The 18202-nt window shown below is 36.9% G+C and overlaps 1 protein-coding gene across 9 annotated transcripts in view; it reads right to left on the bottom strand.

Moving 5' to 3' along the window:
- Nucleotides 1-18202, bottom strand: part of LOC125226820 (GTPase-activating protein skywalker) — a 162571-nt gene that overhangs the window by 118169 nt on the left and 26200 nt on the right. For all 9 annotated transcript variants that reach the window (XM_048130934.1, XM_048130931.1, XM_048130929.1 and 6 more), the window contains exon 3: nt 1258-1460. In XM_048130934.1, the coding sequence (XP_047986891.1) occupies nt 1258-1460 (203 nt within the window). The remainder of the gene's footprint in view (nt 1-1257; nt 1461-18202) is intronic.

The raw sequence follows: 18202 nt of genomic DNA, 5'->3' as shown, positions 1-18202 counted from the left end.
AAGTAATTTGACCTTGAATAAAGTCAAATTAACTGCTTTAAAATTGATAAAAGCAGGTGAATCTAGTAATAATAGTACATTACGATACAAGTGCGTAAAAAAGGAAGTTCGAAACGAGTGGCGATAAATTAAAACACGACCGAAGGTCGTGTTTTAAATCGACACGAGTTACGAATTTCCTTTTCGCACGTGTATCGTACGACGTTTTTCAGTACAGATGTCGCTCCGAAGTTTTGACCTGGCATATAATGAACCACTTCTCGCGCTAGTGCGTTAAAAAAACACCATCTGTACTGAAAAGATGATTTACCACCTGTGGAACCACTGGAAGCAGTGATAAACGCATTTTTTGCGTTGTAGTTTCCTCGCTATAGTGAGGGGAAAAGTTTTGTGTTACACTCGGGTGCAAATGTATTTTACTTCTCGTGTGTTAAAAAACTCGCAAGTTCAGGATTCTATTCTCGAACCACTCGCTTCACTCGTGGTTCAACTGTAGAATCCTTTCACTTGCTCGTTTTTCAATTCCACACTCGGCGTTAAAATACAACTTTGCCCCCTTGTATAACAAATAACTATAGCCTAACCAAAAGAAACTGGAAGCAACTGTCGCTGTCGTATAGACCATAACTCAAGCCGAAAAGTATAACTTATAAATCAATGAGCACATACAACGCTGCTTGTGTGTCAAGTGCCGACGTATCGGCATAATTTTATTGTTTGTCACTTGTAGAAACCCTGATTACCATAATGTGTGTAACAATGATTACGAGAACGGCCCAAAATGTGTACAAAACACTCATATTCTTGAAGGGTCAACGTTAACTCTATAATACACATTTTTGCCTTTTTAAATGATGTATGTAATTAAAAAAGTTAAATATATTTTTAGATTTGCTTCATGAAATTCGTTGTAAACATAACATACTCAGGTTTCATTATTATCTTATCTCCCTTATCAGATGCGTTTTTGAAGAAGAAGCTGTAAGATTCACCGACAACAGTCTATCAATCAATAAAGATTGCTACGTTTCTGTGTCTGTGTTACTAAATACTTGCGAAACACGTGCGCGCCAATGGACTATTTAATTCGGACAAATAGCGTCACGTGACTCGAATACACAGCTGTCTAAACTCAAATAGGTAACTTGTAAAGTTTTAAAATACTTGATGAACGAATTCTTTTAAATGAAGCAAGGTTGGTCCGTTATCAAAGTAAATAAGAATGACCTTGAGCACGATAAAGCAAAGAGCACTGACCTGCGTGACCATGTCCCAGTAGAATCCGTCAAGCATGGACTTCCCATGCTGATGCTGCCGGCACAACGCCGGCCACAGCAGCGCTCTGACCGGGCTGTTTATAGGCCAGGAGTTCTCTCTGATGACGAGCTTGAGCTCCCGTTTCCTGGATTGTTGCAAGAGGGGCTGGAGTTCCTCGTAGGTTTTGAGCGGCGCTTTCTTCCCTGCGAATAAGGGGGAGGGTAAGCACTGTGTCCAGACAGGGGGGGTAGAGGCGAGGGATTCGGCGCTGGGGGCGCGGAACGCGGCGGGCTCTATGTACATGGCGGTGGCGCGAGGGACATGTTCTCGAGGCGCGCGCGCAGCCGGCACTGGCAGCCTCCGCGGAAAATGCGATAGCGCCCTGTCACACATCGATTGTTTATCTAACCGTGTAACGGCGCGAGAGCCCGACTATAATTTGTTTTTATCAAATTATTTTTAAGTGTTTTGATTCGAATAAAATGTTAATTTATATATTTCATAAGTAGGTAGAGAAAATTAAGCTTTTGAAAAAGTTTACATATTTATTATATAAGAGTTTTAATCCGCTATTATAAACATAATATTGATATTTAATCGTAAAGGGCAAAATCAAATTACCCCTTTCTAACAATTGCACAATAATTTCAACTAATTGTGTAATCAAGTGCACAGCTGCAGCTGCACTATAAGTACAATTCAAAAGCACAAGGGTGACCCTCAATCACCATCTTTTTTTAAACGGCGCTTTATTTTGTTACTTAAAACACGTAGGTATCTAGTTAAAACTCTTAATCTAATCTATTTTTTCATGGAAAAATCTATCAAGTCATGTATAAATAAACCCATACACGGCCATGGGCGTTATCTACCGCACGTCACACTACGTACGAAGTGCATGTAATAATAGCCCGCGCGAAACGGCAAAAACGCAGCGTTGGCCCGCGGCCAGAACATACAGGCATTAAGTAGAACACTTCGGTAAATAGGATTCGAAGGTTGCAAACGGTACACAAATATTTCAAAAGGAAGGAATCCTTAATCCCTACATACCCTACTAAGGATAGGATATAGGATTCGTATAAAAAACGAGTGCAAACGGCACAGCATTCTTCAAAACTTCAAAAGTATCTAAATTGTTCATCATCATCATCATTTCAGCCGTTAATTGCCCACTGCTGAGCATTAGAATCAGAATCCCTTCGTGTACGCCACTTATCCTGGTCCTGGGCTAGTCTCATGCAGAGGTGTCCCGCAGTTTTTAACCGCCGCCTCAAATCTCTCAAGGAAGGTGGTTTTCAATTCGTCTGTATGTTTTTTTTTTTTTTTTTTCGAATATTGTCCGCCCACCCGTCTACATTTTTACAGGTGTCTATCAAAAAGAAAGTACATAAGTATAATTTGTCAAGTGGCGAGTAAGAATTTGTCCCCTCACTCGCAGCTATGACGACATTTATAACAATTATAACGAATCAAGTGATACAACTTTGATTTTTGATTTTTAACAATTTACAAAAAAGTGTTGCAGTAAAGGACATGAGCATGGAGACGTTGATATATATTTCCTAGTATGGCATAGGTAGAGCTAGAAAAATATCCGGCTTTAAAATTATTTAGCCCAAGTTCTTAAAGAAAGGAACCGAAAAAAATCAGAAATATATTTAACTCTACAATTTCATTTCACCTCTACTTTTTTGTTGTTGAATGTCAAGAATATAAATTCAGTTAGTAACTAAACAGTTATTTTTAACCTTTTCGCATAAGTACTGCTCATCTTCAACACGCGCGTTACTTAAAATTAGTCACACAACGGACTTCAAAGGTAAGTGTTACATAAATTAGACATGGACCATCAAATGACTGTAGTGTCCTAATGCCATTTACACATTTACATGTTCATTGTATGTCCATTTACACATAAATAATTACTTAATTGCGGTTTGTAGACTCATAGGTTGTAAATTAAGATAACTATTGATATATTTATGGAAAGATTGTGGAATATTGTACATTGTTCTAGAATGTACTAACACTTATTTTTGTCAGTATGTTCCGTTGAAAGTTCAAAAACTATAAGTACATAAGTAGTATGAAAGTAAACTGAATATTACTAGTACGTACTATGTGCTAATTTGTTTGCAGTATAAAATACAATGAAGACAATAAATGTAAAATAAATACATTAAAACTGAATTTCCACCAACAGTCAATCATTTACTATGCTACTATGCTATTAAAAAATATTGACCAAATTCCACCGGCATCAGCACCGCTTAATCACAACTATCACAAGTCACAGTCCACGCCAAACACAAAGTCAGCAAAATATCGTCTAAGCCATATTTAGTGGCAATAAAACGTAACAAGTCACCAGCGCGTTGGACGGGTTAAGTTAAACATTAGCCGGTGATAAAGCGAGGTTATCTACGACCGCAGTCTCGGCCGAGTCGCCGTTATCGACACACAAAATCACAGCGACATTTTTGTAGAAGAGTTCCTTTTGGATGGTAACGGTTTTTTGCATCGACTTAAACTACCCAAAGTTGTTTAGGGGCATTTTCAGAATTTGGGACCCCCAATTAGCGTAAGTCGATAACAAAAATTAACTCGCTGTCAGTTTTGTGACGACAATTAAGCATTAAATATGTCTAAAAATGTACCTACTTTTTTTCACATTCTGAATTTAAATTATCGCTTAAAGTTTATGTAACACAAAAACAATACTTTTAGTGAAATTTCATGCTTAAGAGGGCTTTCGTGTTAAAAATAGTGAAATCGCAACCGAGCGCTCGATCATACCGTGTGTGGTATCAAATTAAAGGGCTTTGCGAGTTGTTTATAAATATATATCACATTATAGGACTTTTTCTACTTGGTCTAACAAAATATGAGAAAATGTCCAAAACTGGTAATAATTGTACCGGTGAAGGCTCGTTTTCAAAAAATTGCCAAAAATCAATAATAGCAATTTATAATCACTAAGGCATAACAGCAATTTAAGTAAACGTTGCAGATTAATTTAGTACACAACTTACTTCGATGTGATGTAGATTTTCAAAGAAATTGTCACTTAATTTTAGGTAATTGCTGAAAAAAATTGAATTCGCCTTAGGCTAGTTTACTCTTTTTCAAAAACTTAAAATAAAAATCTAGTCTGAAATGATTGTGGTACAGGATATACGAATTATAAATTTACCCGTTTTAATATTCAAAATTGTCCAAATTTTACAAATAAGATCGACTGATTCAGCTCTATACGTGCGTTTTTCTAAACGTGCATTAGAGAAAAATTCATAATTAATTTAGTGAGTTAGTTTTCAAAAATCCAGTCTTATAAAAATCAAGATAATAAGATGCTCTAACTGGAACTTGAATTAAATAAATCTATTGGATAACGGAAAGTGTAGTATTTCACCGACTAAAACTATCAATTTTACATTATTTTGACGTTTTTTTTTAAAGCAGCCTTAATAATCGTCACAAAACTGACAGTGAGTTAATTTTGTTAATTAATAACGCTAATTGGGGCGTCCCAAATTCTGAAAATGCCCAGATACAGAGAGACTGCTGCTTGTGTGGGAAATGGACGCAAATATTGTAGTGAGTGAGCGGGCAGGAACTGTTGCCTTACTACAAGTTTGATACTGAGATTATGCTAACTTGTGTAATATGTAGTATAGAATATACGTATAATGCAGTCGCTAGAGAATGTCAGAAATGTCAGTGTAAAAATTATGGTAAGACTACTAGCACTGACTGAGTAAACTGACATATTGTGATCTGGGTATTGCAATATATAGGTAAGTTGAAAACGAAATACAAATGGCATACAACTTGGCAACATTCGAGTCCATAGAGCCAATTACGTATTCATGATCGTTAACTCATTTGCATATGGCGTATAACTTTTAGCAAACATGACTGAGTCAAGGTAAATAATATCAAATTAGAGCACAACTTAGTAGCATTACTTTATAAGACAAACGACATGCTCTAAGTGATACTTTCATTTACTTAGATATCCTATAATCTAGGTCTGTACTTTTCTATAATTTTCTTCCTCGCCTTTCTTCATTGGCTTGGCTCTAATCATCATCCAATACGGAAGAGAAGAATATATCACACTTGGCCACAGGCCCAGACGGAATATTGCGTTCTCAGGAGTCCCTATTTGAAGAATTTGCGTTGTACTATGCGTAGTCTCTAGACTAGATGTATGAATGCTAGATGTCTTGATGTACTTAAGTAGTTGTAAGTATTTACAAACCGATCAAAACATAAATGGGAAATGAGAGCACAGATCAATACACCGAAAAAAATTAGATACAGGTAATTGGATGTCAAGTTCAAGTTAACTTCAGATGTGAGTAAAAGTTTCCTAGTTAAAGTTCAGGATTCAGTTTCTTAACAACGTTCGTAAGGTAAGTTTATGATTCACTTACTTGATCAGACAGTCATTTGATATGACGCAAATTCACACTCGCACCGATTGGGGGCTTTTTATTGCAAGCAAGGTGACGCGAAACGCACAGTTTCGTCTGGCAAAACCTTACTAGCCAGCTCAGCTGCCAGCGTTTAAAGTCGCCGCGAGATAGACTACCTGTCAATGTCATTAATACAAAGACAAAGAATGTATCTATCTCAGACAACTCCCGCGGCCATCTGCTGCACAGCTATTTAAAGTCCCCGATGGTGCAATTTAACTTAAAAACGAATGTACTTTCAGAAAGCTGCTAGGACCTATGGATGAGACTTAATCGGGATAAGCGGCGTAAGGGAGGCCTAATATGTTTAGCATCAGTGCGCGATTATAGGCTGAAAAATAATGGTGATGATGGTGAAGATCTCTAACGGAAATCCACACATAAGGGGCTGCTCGGAAGTGTCAAAATTCCCATCCGATATTAATGTATAAATTTTATAATTCCGATATAACTGACGTATAGGTAAGGCGGTATTTATAAGTATACGCACGGCGCGCCTTTTATTCAAGCGGGACATCCCTAATTTACGCACATATCAGGCTAGCAGTCAGACTAATATACAGAGTGGGGCCTGTAACAAAGGCGAAGAATTGAACTGTAGGCTATTCTCCTTATACTGATCAACATTTGTTAAGTGACTTTTAAAAATTATGAAGTCTTTAAATTTTTAATTTTTCATACAAAATAAATATTAGCTTCAATGTACGCCATTATTGTTGTCATTGACGTTGTCTGTCACACTTTAGACTTAACAGAATTCGCAATACATTACCTCTTAGAAAAAACTTTCAAGGGTGATAAAAATCAAAATACAAGTTATTTTTAAAAGTCGCCGAACAAATGTTGATCAGTATAAGGAGAATAGCCTAGAGTTCAATTCTTCGCCTTTGTTACAGGCCCCACTCTGTTATAAATAACTAATACGAATTCTCATTACTGTGACACCCGTAAAGCCTAATAGTCACCTTATACATACCTATACGAGTAAGTGCATAACAAAATGCATACAAGCCAATGTAATCGCGCATTTGTATGTCACGCGTGCCGTGACGGCCATACCGCAAACAGTAAAACTAAGTTGTTATCATCAATAAACCACAACAAAGGCAGTTCTAGGCAGCCTAGGCGAACCTTATTGTCCTAGGTCGCGCTGTAAACTTGGTGATAATCACGTACTTTGTTATTCTTATTGCTTGTGAGAGCATCAACTCAATGGAGCCGATGCGGTGAGAATTGTGGGATCTTCCGTAGTATTTTGTGTTACCAACCTGTACGGTACGAGTATTACACTCCGATTACCTAATACGCTTAGCTACCAGTCTGCACTGCACGACTGGAGCTGCCCCTATATTGTCAGCCCTTCTTTGTTAAATCTTATGGATTATAACTATTAGATCCAACGGCGGCCGCTAACATTATTGTTGGACATAAGATTACTCGAATTTGTGACAAACTGACAAACAGCACCAATCCCCAATGCACTGCCAATACTACTACTGGCCTTAGCGTCTATTTCAGACGATTTATGGTGCAATGTCCGAGAGACATCGCTTTTGATGACTAAAGAGACCTATGCGAGAGCGACATATTTTGCCACATAGCCGACAAGGGAAGCTTGCAACCGATTGCGACGTTTCGCTATGGTGTCTTCTTTCTCGTTTGCCAGAGCCGTAGAAATGGTATACGAATTATCCTGACCTTCCGGAGAATCTAATCCTACATCTAACTAGTAAACAAGTCCCGTCCTTAGACCCTTACAGGAGATATCTATCTAACCTGGCGACCCCCTCCCTCCCTCTAAAGTTAGAACGGTTCCACTTAATGTGACCACGAATTCGCACCATCTAAACAAGTCTTTATAATGATTAGTATAACCAGTCGTGTAACCAGTGGTTACTAAAGCAATAGCAATAGGTCTAAGTAAACAGCCCTGTGAGCGCATCGACATCTATCGAGAATAAGTAACAATTAAATCAACTACGATCGCACATCGACAAACGATGCAGTTGGCACGGCGGCGGCTAGATGGCAGTAGCAACGTGATTTTGTTGCATTGTGCATTTGATTGTTGACATAACTTGCATACTTGCATACGTACTTATCTTATACTATTAAACGAGCAATTCTTGTATATTTATTTATTTATTTATTTATTTATTTATTTATTTATTTATTTATCTATTTATTTATTTATACCGACGATCTCGGAAACCGCTCTAACGATTTCGCTGAAATTTGTTATGTGGGGGTTTTCGTGGGTGAAAAATCGATCTAACATATCCTTAGGTCCCGGAAAACGCGAATTTTCGAGTTTTCACGCGTTTTTCTTCGCGCGCCATCTCGTGTGGAGTAGTTGTATTGTTGAGACAGAAGTCTTTCGGTCGATGTAAGTATTATTTACTTCAAAGACTAGATGGCGACACAGGTCAAGGCTAACACGAATAGAAAAATACACTGAGCTTTTGTGACGAAACGCGCGCCATCTCGTGTGGAGTAGTTGTGTTGTTAAGACTGAGAGTTCTTTCGATTGATCGATGTAGGTACTATTTATTTTCGAACTAGATGGCGACACAGGTCAAGGATACGAAACAGAACCGAGCTTCGCTCGGTTGCCCAGATATTACTATTTATATTAGGTTGTATGTAAGACTATGCGTGTCGCTTGACACACCCTCTAGTCTATTTCACAATTTATGAGTTTATAATAATACTGAGTTTAGTGGCTTATGTGTCCGAATGTTCATCCCGTGTACACATAGCTATGTCATACAAAATATTTGATAGAATAATGGAAAATAGTGAAGTGACATGTAAAAAAATGAATTACTAATTAGCATCTATATGTATACACTCAATACGTACTCGAAATTGTACAATCTTTGGTTGCAAAAATTTTGGACAGGCAATGAGAGAAATTATAATTAAACTTGATTGTCTTCAACAGCTCAAGGATAACGTCAAAACTCTTTAAAAAGTAGAAGCCGAGATATCATTTGAGTTATATGAACAACGCCTCACCACTAGAAATAATGTTTATTGTTTATAATTATACTAGGTACTGAATTATCCTAAACATGTGCAGCTGTATTTATTTATCATGTTTCCTGTTTGTGTCAACTCTATACTTTATTACCAGTTTTATAATAATGTTAACTTGACCTGTATCAATAACATCGCCATTATCGCGAATATTTTTAGAAGTTATTTATAATGTTAAAATTATCTTTTAGAGGAGGTAGCAGTCTAAACACGTCTTTGATTGACGTATTAATTTGTAAATAGCTAGGGGGTTCCCAATCTTTTTCGGTCCGCGGGTCTCTTGCTAATTTCAAATTTAAATCCCGTAATAAATTTTAAATTTAAGGGGCTCCACACGGTTTTCATCGATTTTTGACAAGTTTTGAGTTGAAATTCCTTAATTTGCTCTACTGATAAATTATAAGACAAACGCCATCGGTTCTTCAATCTTTTATCTCTATTTGTAAGAGCCATATTTGAAAAAAAAAGAATAGTTATTTTCACCACACCAACTGGTAAAGGCTTACTTTGCTATTCGAAAACAGATAGCAAAATTGCATTTTATCCACAAGAGTGCAAAGTAATTTCATACAAATTTTAACTTGATGTCTTAAGCTGGCTGGTAGAATTTACCAATAAATTATGATTTTGAATCGTAGATGTTGAATAGATTGATAGATTTGATTTAGTTTGATGTTTTATAGTCAGTATTTTGTTCGTGTTGGTGTGGTGAAAAATTTTGTGTTTCACTCGGTGGCAAAGTTTGTTTAACCTTCGTGCTTTGAAACCCTCGCAACGCTCAAGATTCCAATTTTGGAATCTTTCGCTTGCTCGGGTATCAATATTGGCACGTGCGCACAACAATTTCGCCCCCTTGTAAAACAAATAACTATTTTTTATGATTTTTTAAACATGGACTAAAAAAACACTTTTTCCCAAATTTTATTTTACTGAAGGGTCTTCTTATACATACAAGAAATCGACATGTTTGGATTCACCTTAGACTTTCCCAAAAATTCAAGAGAGATTTTAATTTAAAACTAATTAAAACAAAAGTTATGAACTAAAAACCAGTTTTTGGCCCTAAAATTGTTCAACTTTGATGCCAAATATCACAGAAACAATGAGCTTTGTAGTAATTATCAGATACTATATTGCTTAAAGACGATGCTGTTAATATGATAGGCTTTAGGAACTATCATAATATGAATGGATTCAAATCGAAGGTCATTGGCGCAGGTCTGCCCCTTAATTGGTACTTGTAAGTTCCAGAACAGAAGGATCAAGAGTCCCATAAAGCACTTTTAGGTATAGAACGCAACATTTGCGTATCTCAGACGGCATCGGCAGTCACTATTGACAATGCCATAGGTACTCGTACTTTATATATAAATAGCTCCCGCAATTATTAGTTTCGATCATTCATAATCATTACCTTGGAGGAATTGGAGGACACAGGACCTAACGGGAGTTTACATAGTATTACATAGCAATAGCATAACGTCTCGGGGACAGTTATTTGATTTTCTTCTCAGAACGAATATTTAGCTCAGAACAACAATCCTTGACATGATCAAACGATTCAATAAAGACAATTCCCGTAAAAAAGTGAATCAGACGAATTAAATTCAAAATCTTCCTGTAAATAAACCTGACTCATGATTAAAGATAAATACTTATTTATTTTGCTACTGAAGGAAAACTTACAAACAATTATAATTTAAAAAAAATCGTAAGTCCCAATGTTTATACACCAAGCTTCATGTGAGCTATCACAAAACACAACTAGAATTCGAGTCTTCTGTCCTGGACATTAAGGTTGAATAATTATCCGTTGGAACCACAGGAAAAGTGTTGGCTTTGAATCGGTTCCAACGTTCGACTCGCGCGCAGTTCGAATGCCGATCCGACGGTTCATGCAAAAGGCATGGTCAGGATATAAATAGATGTACTGAAACTCAGCTCAAATTTTAATCTTGTGTGCAGTAACTTGCAAGCGCGGATCCAGCTTCGTGCCCAGGGGGGTGTCTCACGTAATAAAGACCCAGGCCCCGGAGGGGGGGGGGGGGTCACGTGGTCTATTTGTATGGCCATTGGCCAAACTAGGCTCCAGACTGCCTGAATCCGCGCATGGTAACTTGGGAGGCAAAAAGTAGAATATCAAACGTAGGTTCGCTGGAGACTTAAAGGATGCGAGTGTTGCGAGTTGCGACTTTCAATCCGGAGGTCGTGGGTTCAAACCCCGTCTTGTAAAACGACTTTTTTGATAAGTACTAGTAGAGAGGGAAAACATCGTGAAGAAACAGGGCTAAACTTAATAAGGCCTAATTTATCATGTGAGTTGGAAAGTCAGATGGCATGGCAGTAAAACTAATAGTGCCTATGCCAATTCTAGTGGTTAGTTGCCAAGCGGACACCAGAGTCCTATCAACCGTCACAAAAAGTGCAATGGGATTTATTGGATCACACAAGAAGGGTGTGATGAGTTAGATACCAGCTGTAGTAATGTGTAACATTATTAAAAGTAGTACGGCACAGCGGGGCAAATCTCGACTGGGGGGCAATTGTAACTAATCCATTTTTTCCATTATTACACTATGATGTTGAGTTCTACACAGGGACCGGAAAACCCCTTTTTAGGCTTAACTTCATCAATTTGCTTACCCAATCAATTTTCTTACTAAATAAAACGGTAAGCTTTTTTAAAGGTAACCTTTTAAAACGGTAAGCTTATTGAATCTGTTACTTTGAGGTTACCATAACTACTAACTAAGTTAACTCCGAAACCCTATCGCGATAGGGTTTTTAAAACCTGTTTTCATTGAGTTATGGTAAGCTTTATCCGTTCCTTGTTGTCTTTCTACATTGAAACTGGTTTGCTATAGATAGAGCTTGTCTCAGACGCGTGCACTCGAATTTGCGTAGTTATTACCATTTGACATGTACGTCATTTAGTTTATGTATTTGATAGTACAATTATTGACCTACTCGTACTCATCAGTGTATTATAAGGGAATAAAATGAAGTAGGTTTTTACAGCAAGCAAGGTTTTGTACCTACTTTTAGGGTTCCGTAGTCAACTAGGAACCCTTATAGTTTCGCCATGTCTGTCTGTCCGTCCGTCCATCCGTCCATCCGTCCGTCCGTCCGTCCGTCCGTCCGTCCGTCCGTCCGTCCGCGGATAATCTCAGTAACTGTTAGCACTAGACAGCTGAAATTTGGTACCAATATGTATATTAATCACGCCAACAAAGTTCAAAAATAAAAAATGGAAAAAAATGTTTTATTAGGGTACCCCCCCCCTACATGTAAAGTGGGGGCTGAATTTTTTTCATTCTCCAGCCCCAACGTGTGATATATTTTTAGATAGGTATTTAAAAATGAATAAGGGTTTACTAAGATCGTTTTTTGATAATATTAATATTTTTGGAAATGATCGCTCCTAAAGGAAAAAAAAATGCTTCCCCCCTCTAACTTTTGAACCATATGTTTAAAAAATATGAAAAAAATCACAAATGTAGAACTTTATAAAACTTTCTAGGAAAATTGTTTTGAACTTGATAGGTTCAGTAGTTTTTGAGAAAAATACGGAAAACTACGGAATCCTACACTGAGCGTGGCCCAACACGCTCTTGGCCGGTTTTTTACTTTTAATTTTTATTTATTTTGAACTTCACTATCAGTCTCATAAAAATAACTATAACAATGCATGTGCTCAAAAAGTGCGTTTACAATGCATGTGATCGAAAAGTACGTTTTTTACGAAGCAAAATCGTGCAGCAAGTAGTAGGTACTTTTAAAGTAGTACTTTTCCATACTAGTTCTTTTTACTTTAAATTTTGAACTTCACTATCACTCCCATAAAAATAGCTATAACAATGTGCTCGAAAAGTGCGTTTTCTATAAAACAAAATCATGCGGAAAGTAGTACTTTTCCGCACTAGTGTTTTTTACATTCCAATTTTATTTAAATTTTGAAGGCCACCATCCGTCCCAGAAAAATCGTTCGGAAAGTTGTACATTTTCGCACTAGGGTTTTTTACTTTTTTTTTTTAATTATGAACTTCGCTATCAGACCCGTAAAAATAGCTATTATAATATATGTGCTCGGAAAGTGCGATTTATATGTAGCAACATTGTGCGGAAAGTAGTACTTTTCCGCACTAGCGCTTTTTACTTTTCAAATGTTTTTAAATTTTGAACTTCACTATACGTCCCAGAAAAATCGTGTGGAAAGTAGTACTTTTTCAAACTAGTGCTTTTTACTTTAATTTTTTTTTATTATGAACTTCGCTATGAGTCTCATAAAAATAGCTATTATAATGTATGTGTGCTCGAGAAGTGCGTTTCCTATGAAACAAAATCGTGCGGAAAGTAATACTTTTCCACACTAGTGCTTTTTATTTTTCTTTTTTTTACATTTTGAACTTCACTATCCATCCCCGGAAAATCGTGCGGAAAGTAGTACTTTTCCGCACTAGTGTTTTTTACTTTTAATTTTGAACTTCACTATCAGTCCCATAAAAATAGCTATTACAAAAGTTCGTTTTCTATAAAGTAAGATCGTGCGGAAAGTAGAGTACTTTTCGGCACTGGTACTTTTTACTTTTAATTTTTTATTTTATTTAGGACTTCACTATCAGTCCCATAAAAATAGCTATTACAATGTATGTGCTCGAAAAGTGCGTATTCTATGAAGCAAAATTGTGCGGATAGTAGTACCTACTTTTCCGCACTAGTCACTAGTGCTTTTTACTTTTAATTTTTTTTTTAATTTTTAACTGCACTGTCTATCCCAGAAAAATCGTGCGGAAAGTAGTACTTTTCCGTACTAGTGCTTTTTACTTTTTTTTTAATTTGTTACTTCTCTATCAGTCCCATAAAAATAGCACTGTATGTGCTCGAAAAGTGCGTTTTCTATGAAGCAAAATCGTGCGAAAAGTACTTTTCCGCACTAGTGCTTTTTACTTTTCATTTTTCTTTAAATTTTGAACTTCGCTATTAGTCCCATAAAAATAGCTATTAGAATGTATGTGCTCGAAAAGTGCGTTTTCTATGAAGCAAAATTGTGCGGAAAGAAGTAGGTACTTTTCCATAATATTCACTGGTGCTTTTAACATTTTTTTTATTTTGCTTTTAACTTTAACTTAACTAATGACTGGGACTGATAGTGAAGTTAAACTTAACTTTAACTTCACTATCAGTCCCATAAAAATCGTGTGGAAAGTAATACTTTTCCGCACTAGTGCTTTTTAATTTTCAATTTTTTTATTTTATTTTGAACTTTACTATTATAAGTCCCATAAAACCAATGTCTTTCAAATTCGAAAATTGTACTAACATAACTTTTAATTTTAATAATTACTAAAGTATTTTGTCTTATTATGTTTTTTTATTTACTCGCACAATGCAAAGTAAAGCATTGTTTGAAAACTTTGAAACATGTGCGCAAAGATGATTTCCGAAATTCCGACTCGTATCGGCTTATATGACACTCATCAGAAATCACCTACTTTCCGCACTTGTTGCATAAATAGCTATTTTGACATTTTTAACAAAGCCCAATTGAGAAGATGTTTTCAATTATCTAATCGTAAGATATCGATAGAATTTATTGCTTTGTTCTTTCACAATATTTTTTTTAGTTAGTTCTTTACTAAAATTTGCTCTCGAGTATGAGCGTCTTTGCTGAGATGGTCCGACGGCCAAACAAAAGGTTGATCTTTAAAAAGCTAAAACTAGAATTGTTCGGAAACGCACAGGTCACAGGTAAGATAGATAAACAATAGAACGACCCGGCGCGCGCTACGAATGCATTCAATGTCAAAACACACTATGATAATTCAGGTCAGTTATGTTTTAAATTTTAGTGTAAGGTTTTAAAGTCCAATATTGTTTGAATCGACATAAAACTACGTTATTTGAATCGACATAAACTTGTTTAGAGACGATACGTATGAGCTTGTACTCGCTATGGTTATTCAATAATAAGTAAAAACCCCGGTTATGGTAAGCGGTTCCGGTCCCTGGTTCTACATATATACCCACTGAACACGCCTACTACATATAACCGGTGGACACTATTTAATAATGCAAACATTGTAAAACATGGAAAAAATGGACCAGTTACATTTGTCCCCAGTCGAGATTTGCCCCGCTGTACCTTATTCATTTCTAAACCAACCGGTTTAGAAATTCCCGAGAAATTCCCAAGAATGTCATTGAAACCATTACCGGGATTGTCCTAATTATAGCAAGTATTGAGGTAGGTGTAAGTGCCAAAAATTGCATTTTCTACAGTGCAATTACTGACTTGGCACGCCGCGTATCGTATTTTACAACTAATGCATTTTTGTATGTAAATATATTTAGACGGGCTGCTATTTCGATTGTGTCGACATTTTACATCTAGGACAAAAACACATTTTTTGTACAAAACGTGCGTTAGGTATTCTAATGATATTTTACTCGACATATCGAAAGCGAATCCAATCATCAACATGCATAGTTCGTGTGATGGTAAGCGCACACAGAAGAAGCTCACAAACTCAACCTACATGAGCATCTTGTAATATAATGTTTTTTTTTTTATTCAACCTGTGTCCAATCACCGACATGTATGCAGTTCGCCTGATGGTACTGATGGTAAGTGCATACAACAGCCTTTGGAAGAACACAAGGTTGTCACTAAACATAACATGAGCACATTGTAATATACAGATCTTTATAATCGATGGCGCACTGCTAATAAGCAGCAATATCATTTAAGCAGCAGCCGATTGTAGAAAAAGCTCAGTCTAATATCATACCTATCTCCATACCAAAAATTTCATCTAAATCTGTACTAGTAAGCGTGAAGAACAAAAAGACATTACTTTGGCATTTATTATTATTAGAAGGTATTTTATTTAGTAACTAGCTTTTGCTCGCGGCTTCGCTCGCTTAAATTCAAAAATTGCGGAATGCTCCATACACATTTCTACTCCCCCATTTTAGGGAAGTGGGGGGTTAGAAAGAGACAAAAAGTAGCCTATGTCACTCTCCATCCCTTCACCTATCTCCGCTTAAATAATCTCGTCAATTCGTCGCTTCGTTTTGCCGTGAAAGACGGACAAACAAACAGACACACACACTTTCCCATAAATTTATAATATTAGTATGGATTATAGTGCCGCTTTAATGCTCTGTAAGGTTTCTGGAACCTCTATTCTCATTAAAATGTATTTGTACTCTTGATTAATTTACTGCGCTTCCAATCCAATCCAACATACTTAATGTTAAACAATATCAATCAAGCTCGCAATTAAACCTTTATTAGGAACGCTTTCACCCTTTGACTCTATAATTAATTTACCTAACCACAGTTAAATGTCGCTAGACAGTATCTAGACTTAATGAACTGGTATTAATGGGTGGCGACAAAAACGCGTGTTTGGCTTTAGTAGAGGTGTCAATAGTGTCAGAGCGGTTTCGTACAGCGTCCGATCCGAATCCGTGAAAATAAGATCCGCCGCGGCCATAGAACTATTTATTTGCATGGTAGCTTACGCACTAAATCCGAAGAATGACGGAAAGAAATCTGATGTGTAGTGCTTAAGTGCTTTTTTACATTATCCGATCCGATACCGGATGTGCAGTCACCAGCATAAATAAGTGATGATTTTTGTACCTTGTCACATTAACATCTTGTTTGAAATGTCATACGAAGTTGTCAAATGATTAAAAGCGACAAGGTACAGAAATCACCACTTATTTATGCCGGTGACTGTAGGACCGATATCCCATACATTTAAGCTGCCATCTTTAGATTTTTGCCTTTGAAAACCTTCCGACATCCGATATCGGATCGGATAATGTGAAAACGCACTAACGCCGTGTCTTGCGTGGGCGACGGTCGCGCGACCGTCGCCGTCGCGTCTCATCGCATCGTCTACTTCCATATCGATAAGGTTTGATTTCGTATGCGTCGCATCGCCGTCGCGCGACCATCGCGCGACCGTCGCCCACGCAAGCCACGGCGTAAGGTACCAAATAAGGTACCATGCAAATAGTTCTACGGCTACGACGGATATTATTTACACGGGTACGGATCGGACGTAGTGTGAAACCGCTCTAACACCTATGATAACGCGCAGATTTGTCGCCGATCGCACATTTTGTATGTGAAAAGGATGCACCAAAACGATAGGCTAAATATATAACTTGACCACAAAAGTATGTATTCCATATGGACTAAGAGCCCAGAGCCGCCAGGCCTTCCTCATTTTCTCAAGGATGAAACTTTGGGACAATGTAGAATTCATATCGACGTTTGATGTCTGCAATCTGCATACTACCTAGTTCGACCCATCGCGTGTTGGAATTTTTTTTGCTAACTATAACGTTTTTTTTTTTAAAACACTAACTTTCCTTAAATCCTCAAGGCTGATTATGTATATTTATTCTTCAGATCCCTAAGCCAAAATGTTAGACACTTGTGAATCTTGCGATAATCTTTTCAATATTTTTACTGTGACATAAGGTCTCAGGAGTAACGTCGAGATGTCTGAAGGGCGAGTCCTGAACGACCTGAGTACACATAATGGATTCCTTTTGAACGTGAAGCAATTTATTTTTAATCGCTTCTAGATAACTAAAAGAAAACGGATGAAAAATGTATTTCTCACACGTGCGAACATTTATACTTTGAGTTAGATGTAAATATAGGACATGTTTATTCATAATTTATATACCGTAAGTTTTTTACATAACTGCTAACTCAGTAATAACAAACATTGGTCAAATGATGCAGAATAGTAGAGAGCGATCAACAATCATTATGACTAGAACTACTAGAAGACTCATAGACTATAAGAAAAACTCACAGATGTCATATATACCATAGATCAAGCAAACGTATCTACTTAGCGTGTCAAATGAACTCAGTGAAATCCACTGAGTTGTCCGTCTTTACTCGCAGCTTGCAGCTTTCGGGCGTCAATTTTTGTAAGTTGAAGTCAACCAAAACATAAAAAATGCCTCGTTACGTGATATTCAATTGCAACAACACAAAAATTATGAACAATCAAGAGCCTGAGACATATTTAAAATTACAGGCAAGAATCAACTTCAGTACAAAATTTGACACGCTCGGCCCCTATACAAATATATGAATTTGTTTCTTCTATCTAAATTAAGTTCTGTGGAAAAACTAAAACAGAATTATCCTTTTCTGGTACGAATTTTCACTCGAAAAATCCTGTCTTGAGACTTTAGAATCCAAAGTTAAAAAGCGATCGGCAATACACCTCTTTGCGTGCATGTAAGTTTTACTGCAAATAAAATGATTGATATATTGACAATGATGACAAAAACCCGTCCCTTGGGTTGTCCCATATTAGGGTCCCCCCACATCTAGCGTCTCGCGAGCGTCGCGTCGGGCCAACTGTATGGAAAAAGACGTC

This window comes from Leguminivora glycinivorella, chromosome 6 (assembly GCF_023078275.1).
Source record: "Leguminivora glycinivorella isolate SPB_JAAS2020 chromosome 6, LegGlyc_1.1, whole genome shotgun sequence".
NCBI lineage: Eukaryota > Metazoa > Arthropoda > Insecta > Lepidoptera > Tortricidae > Leguminivora > Leguminivora glycinivorella.
This window is presented reverse-complemented; position numbering and strand designations above follow the sequence as displayed.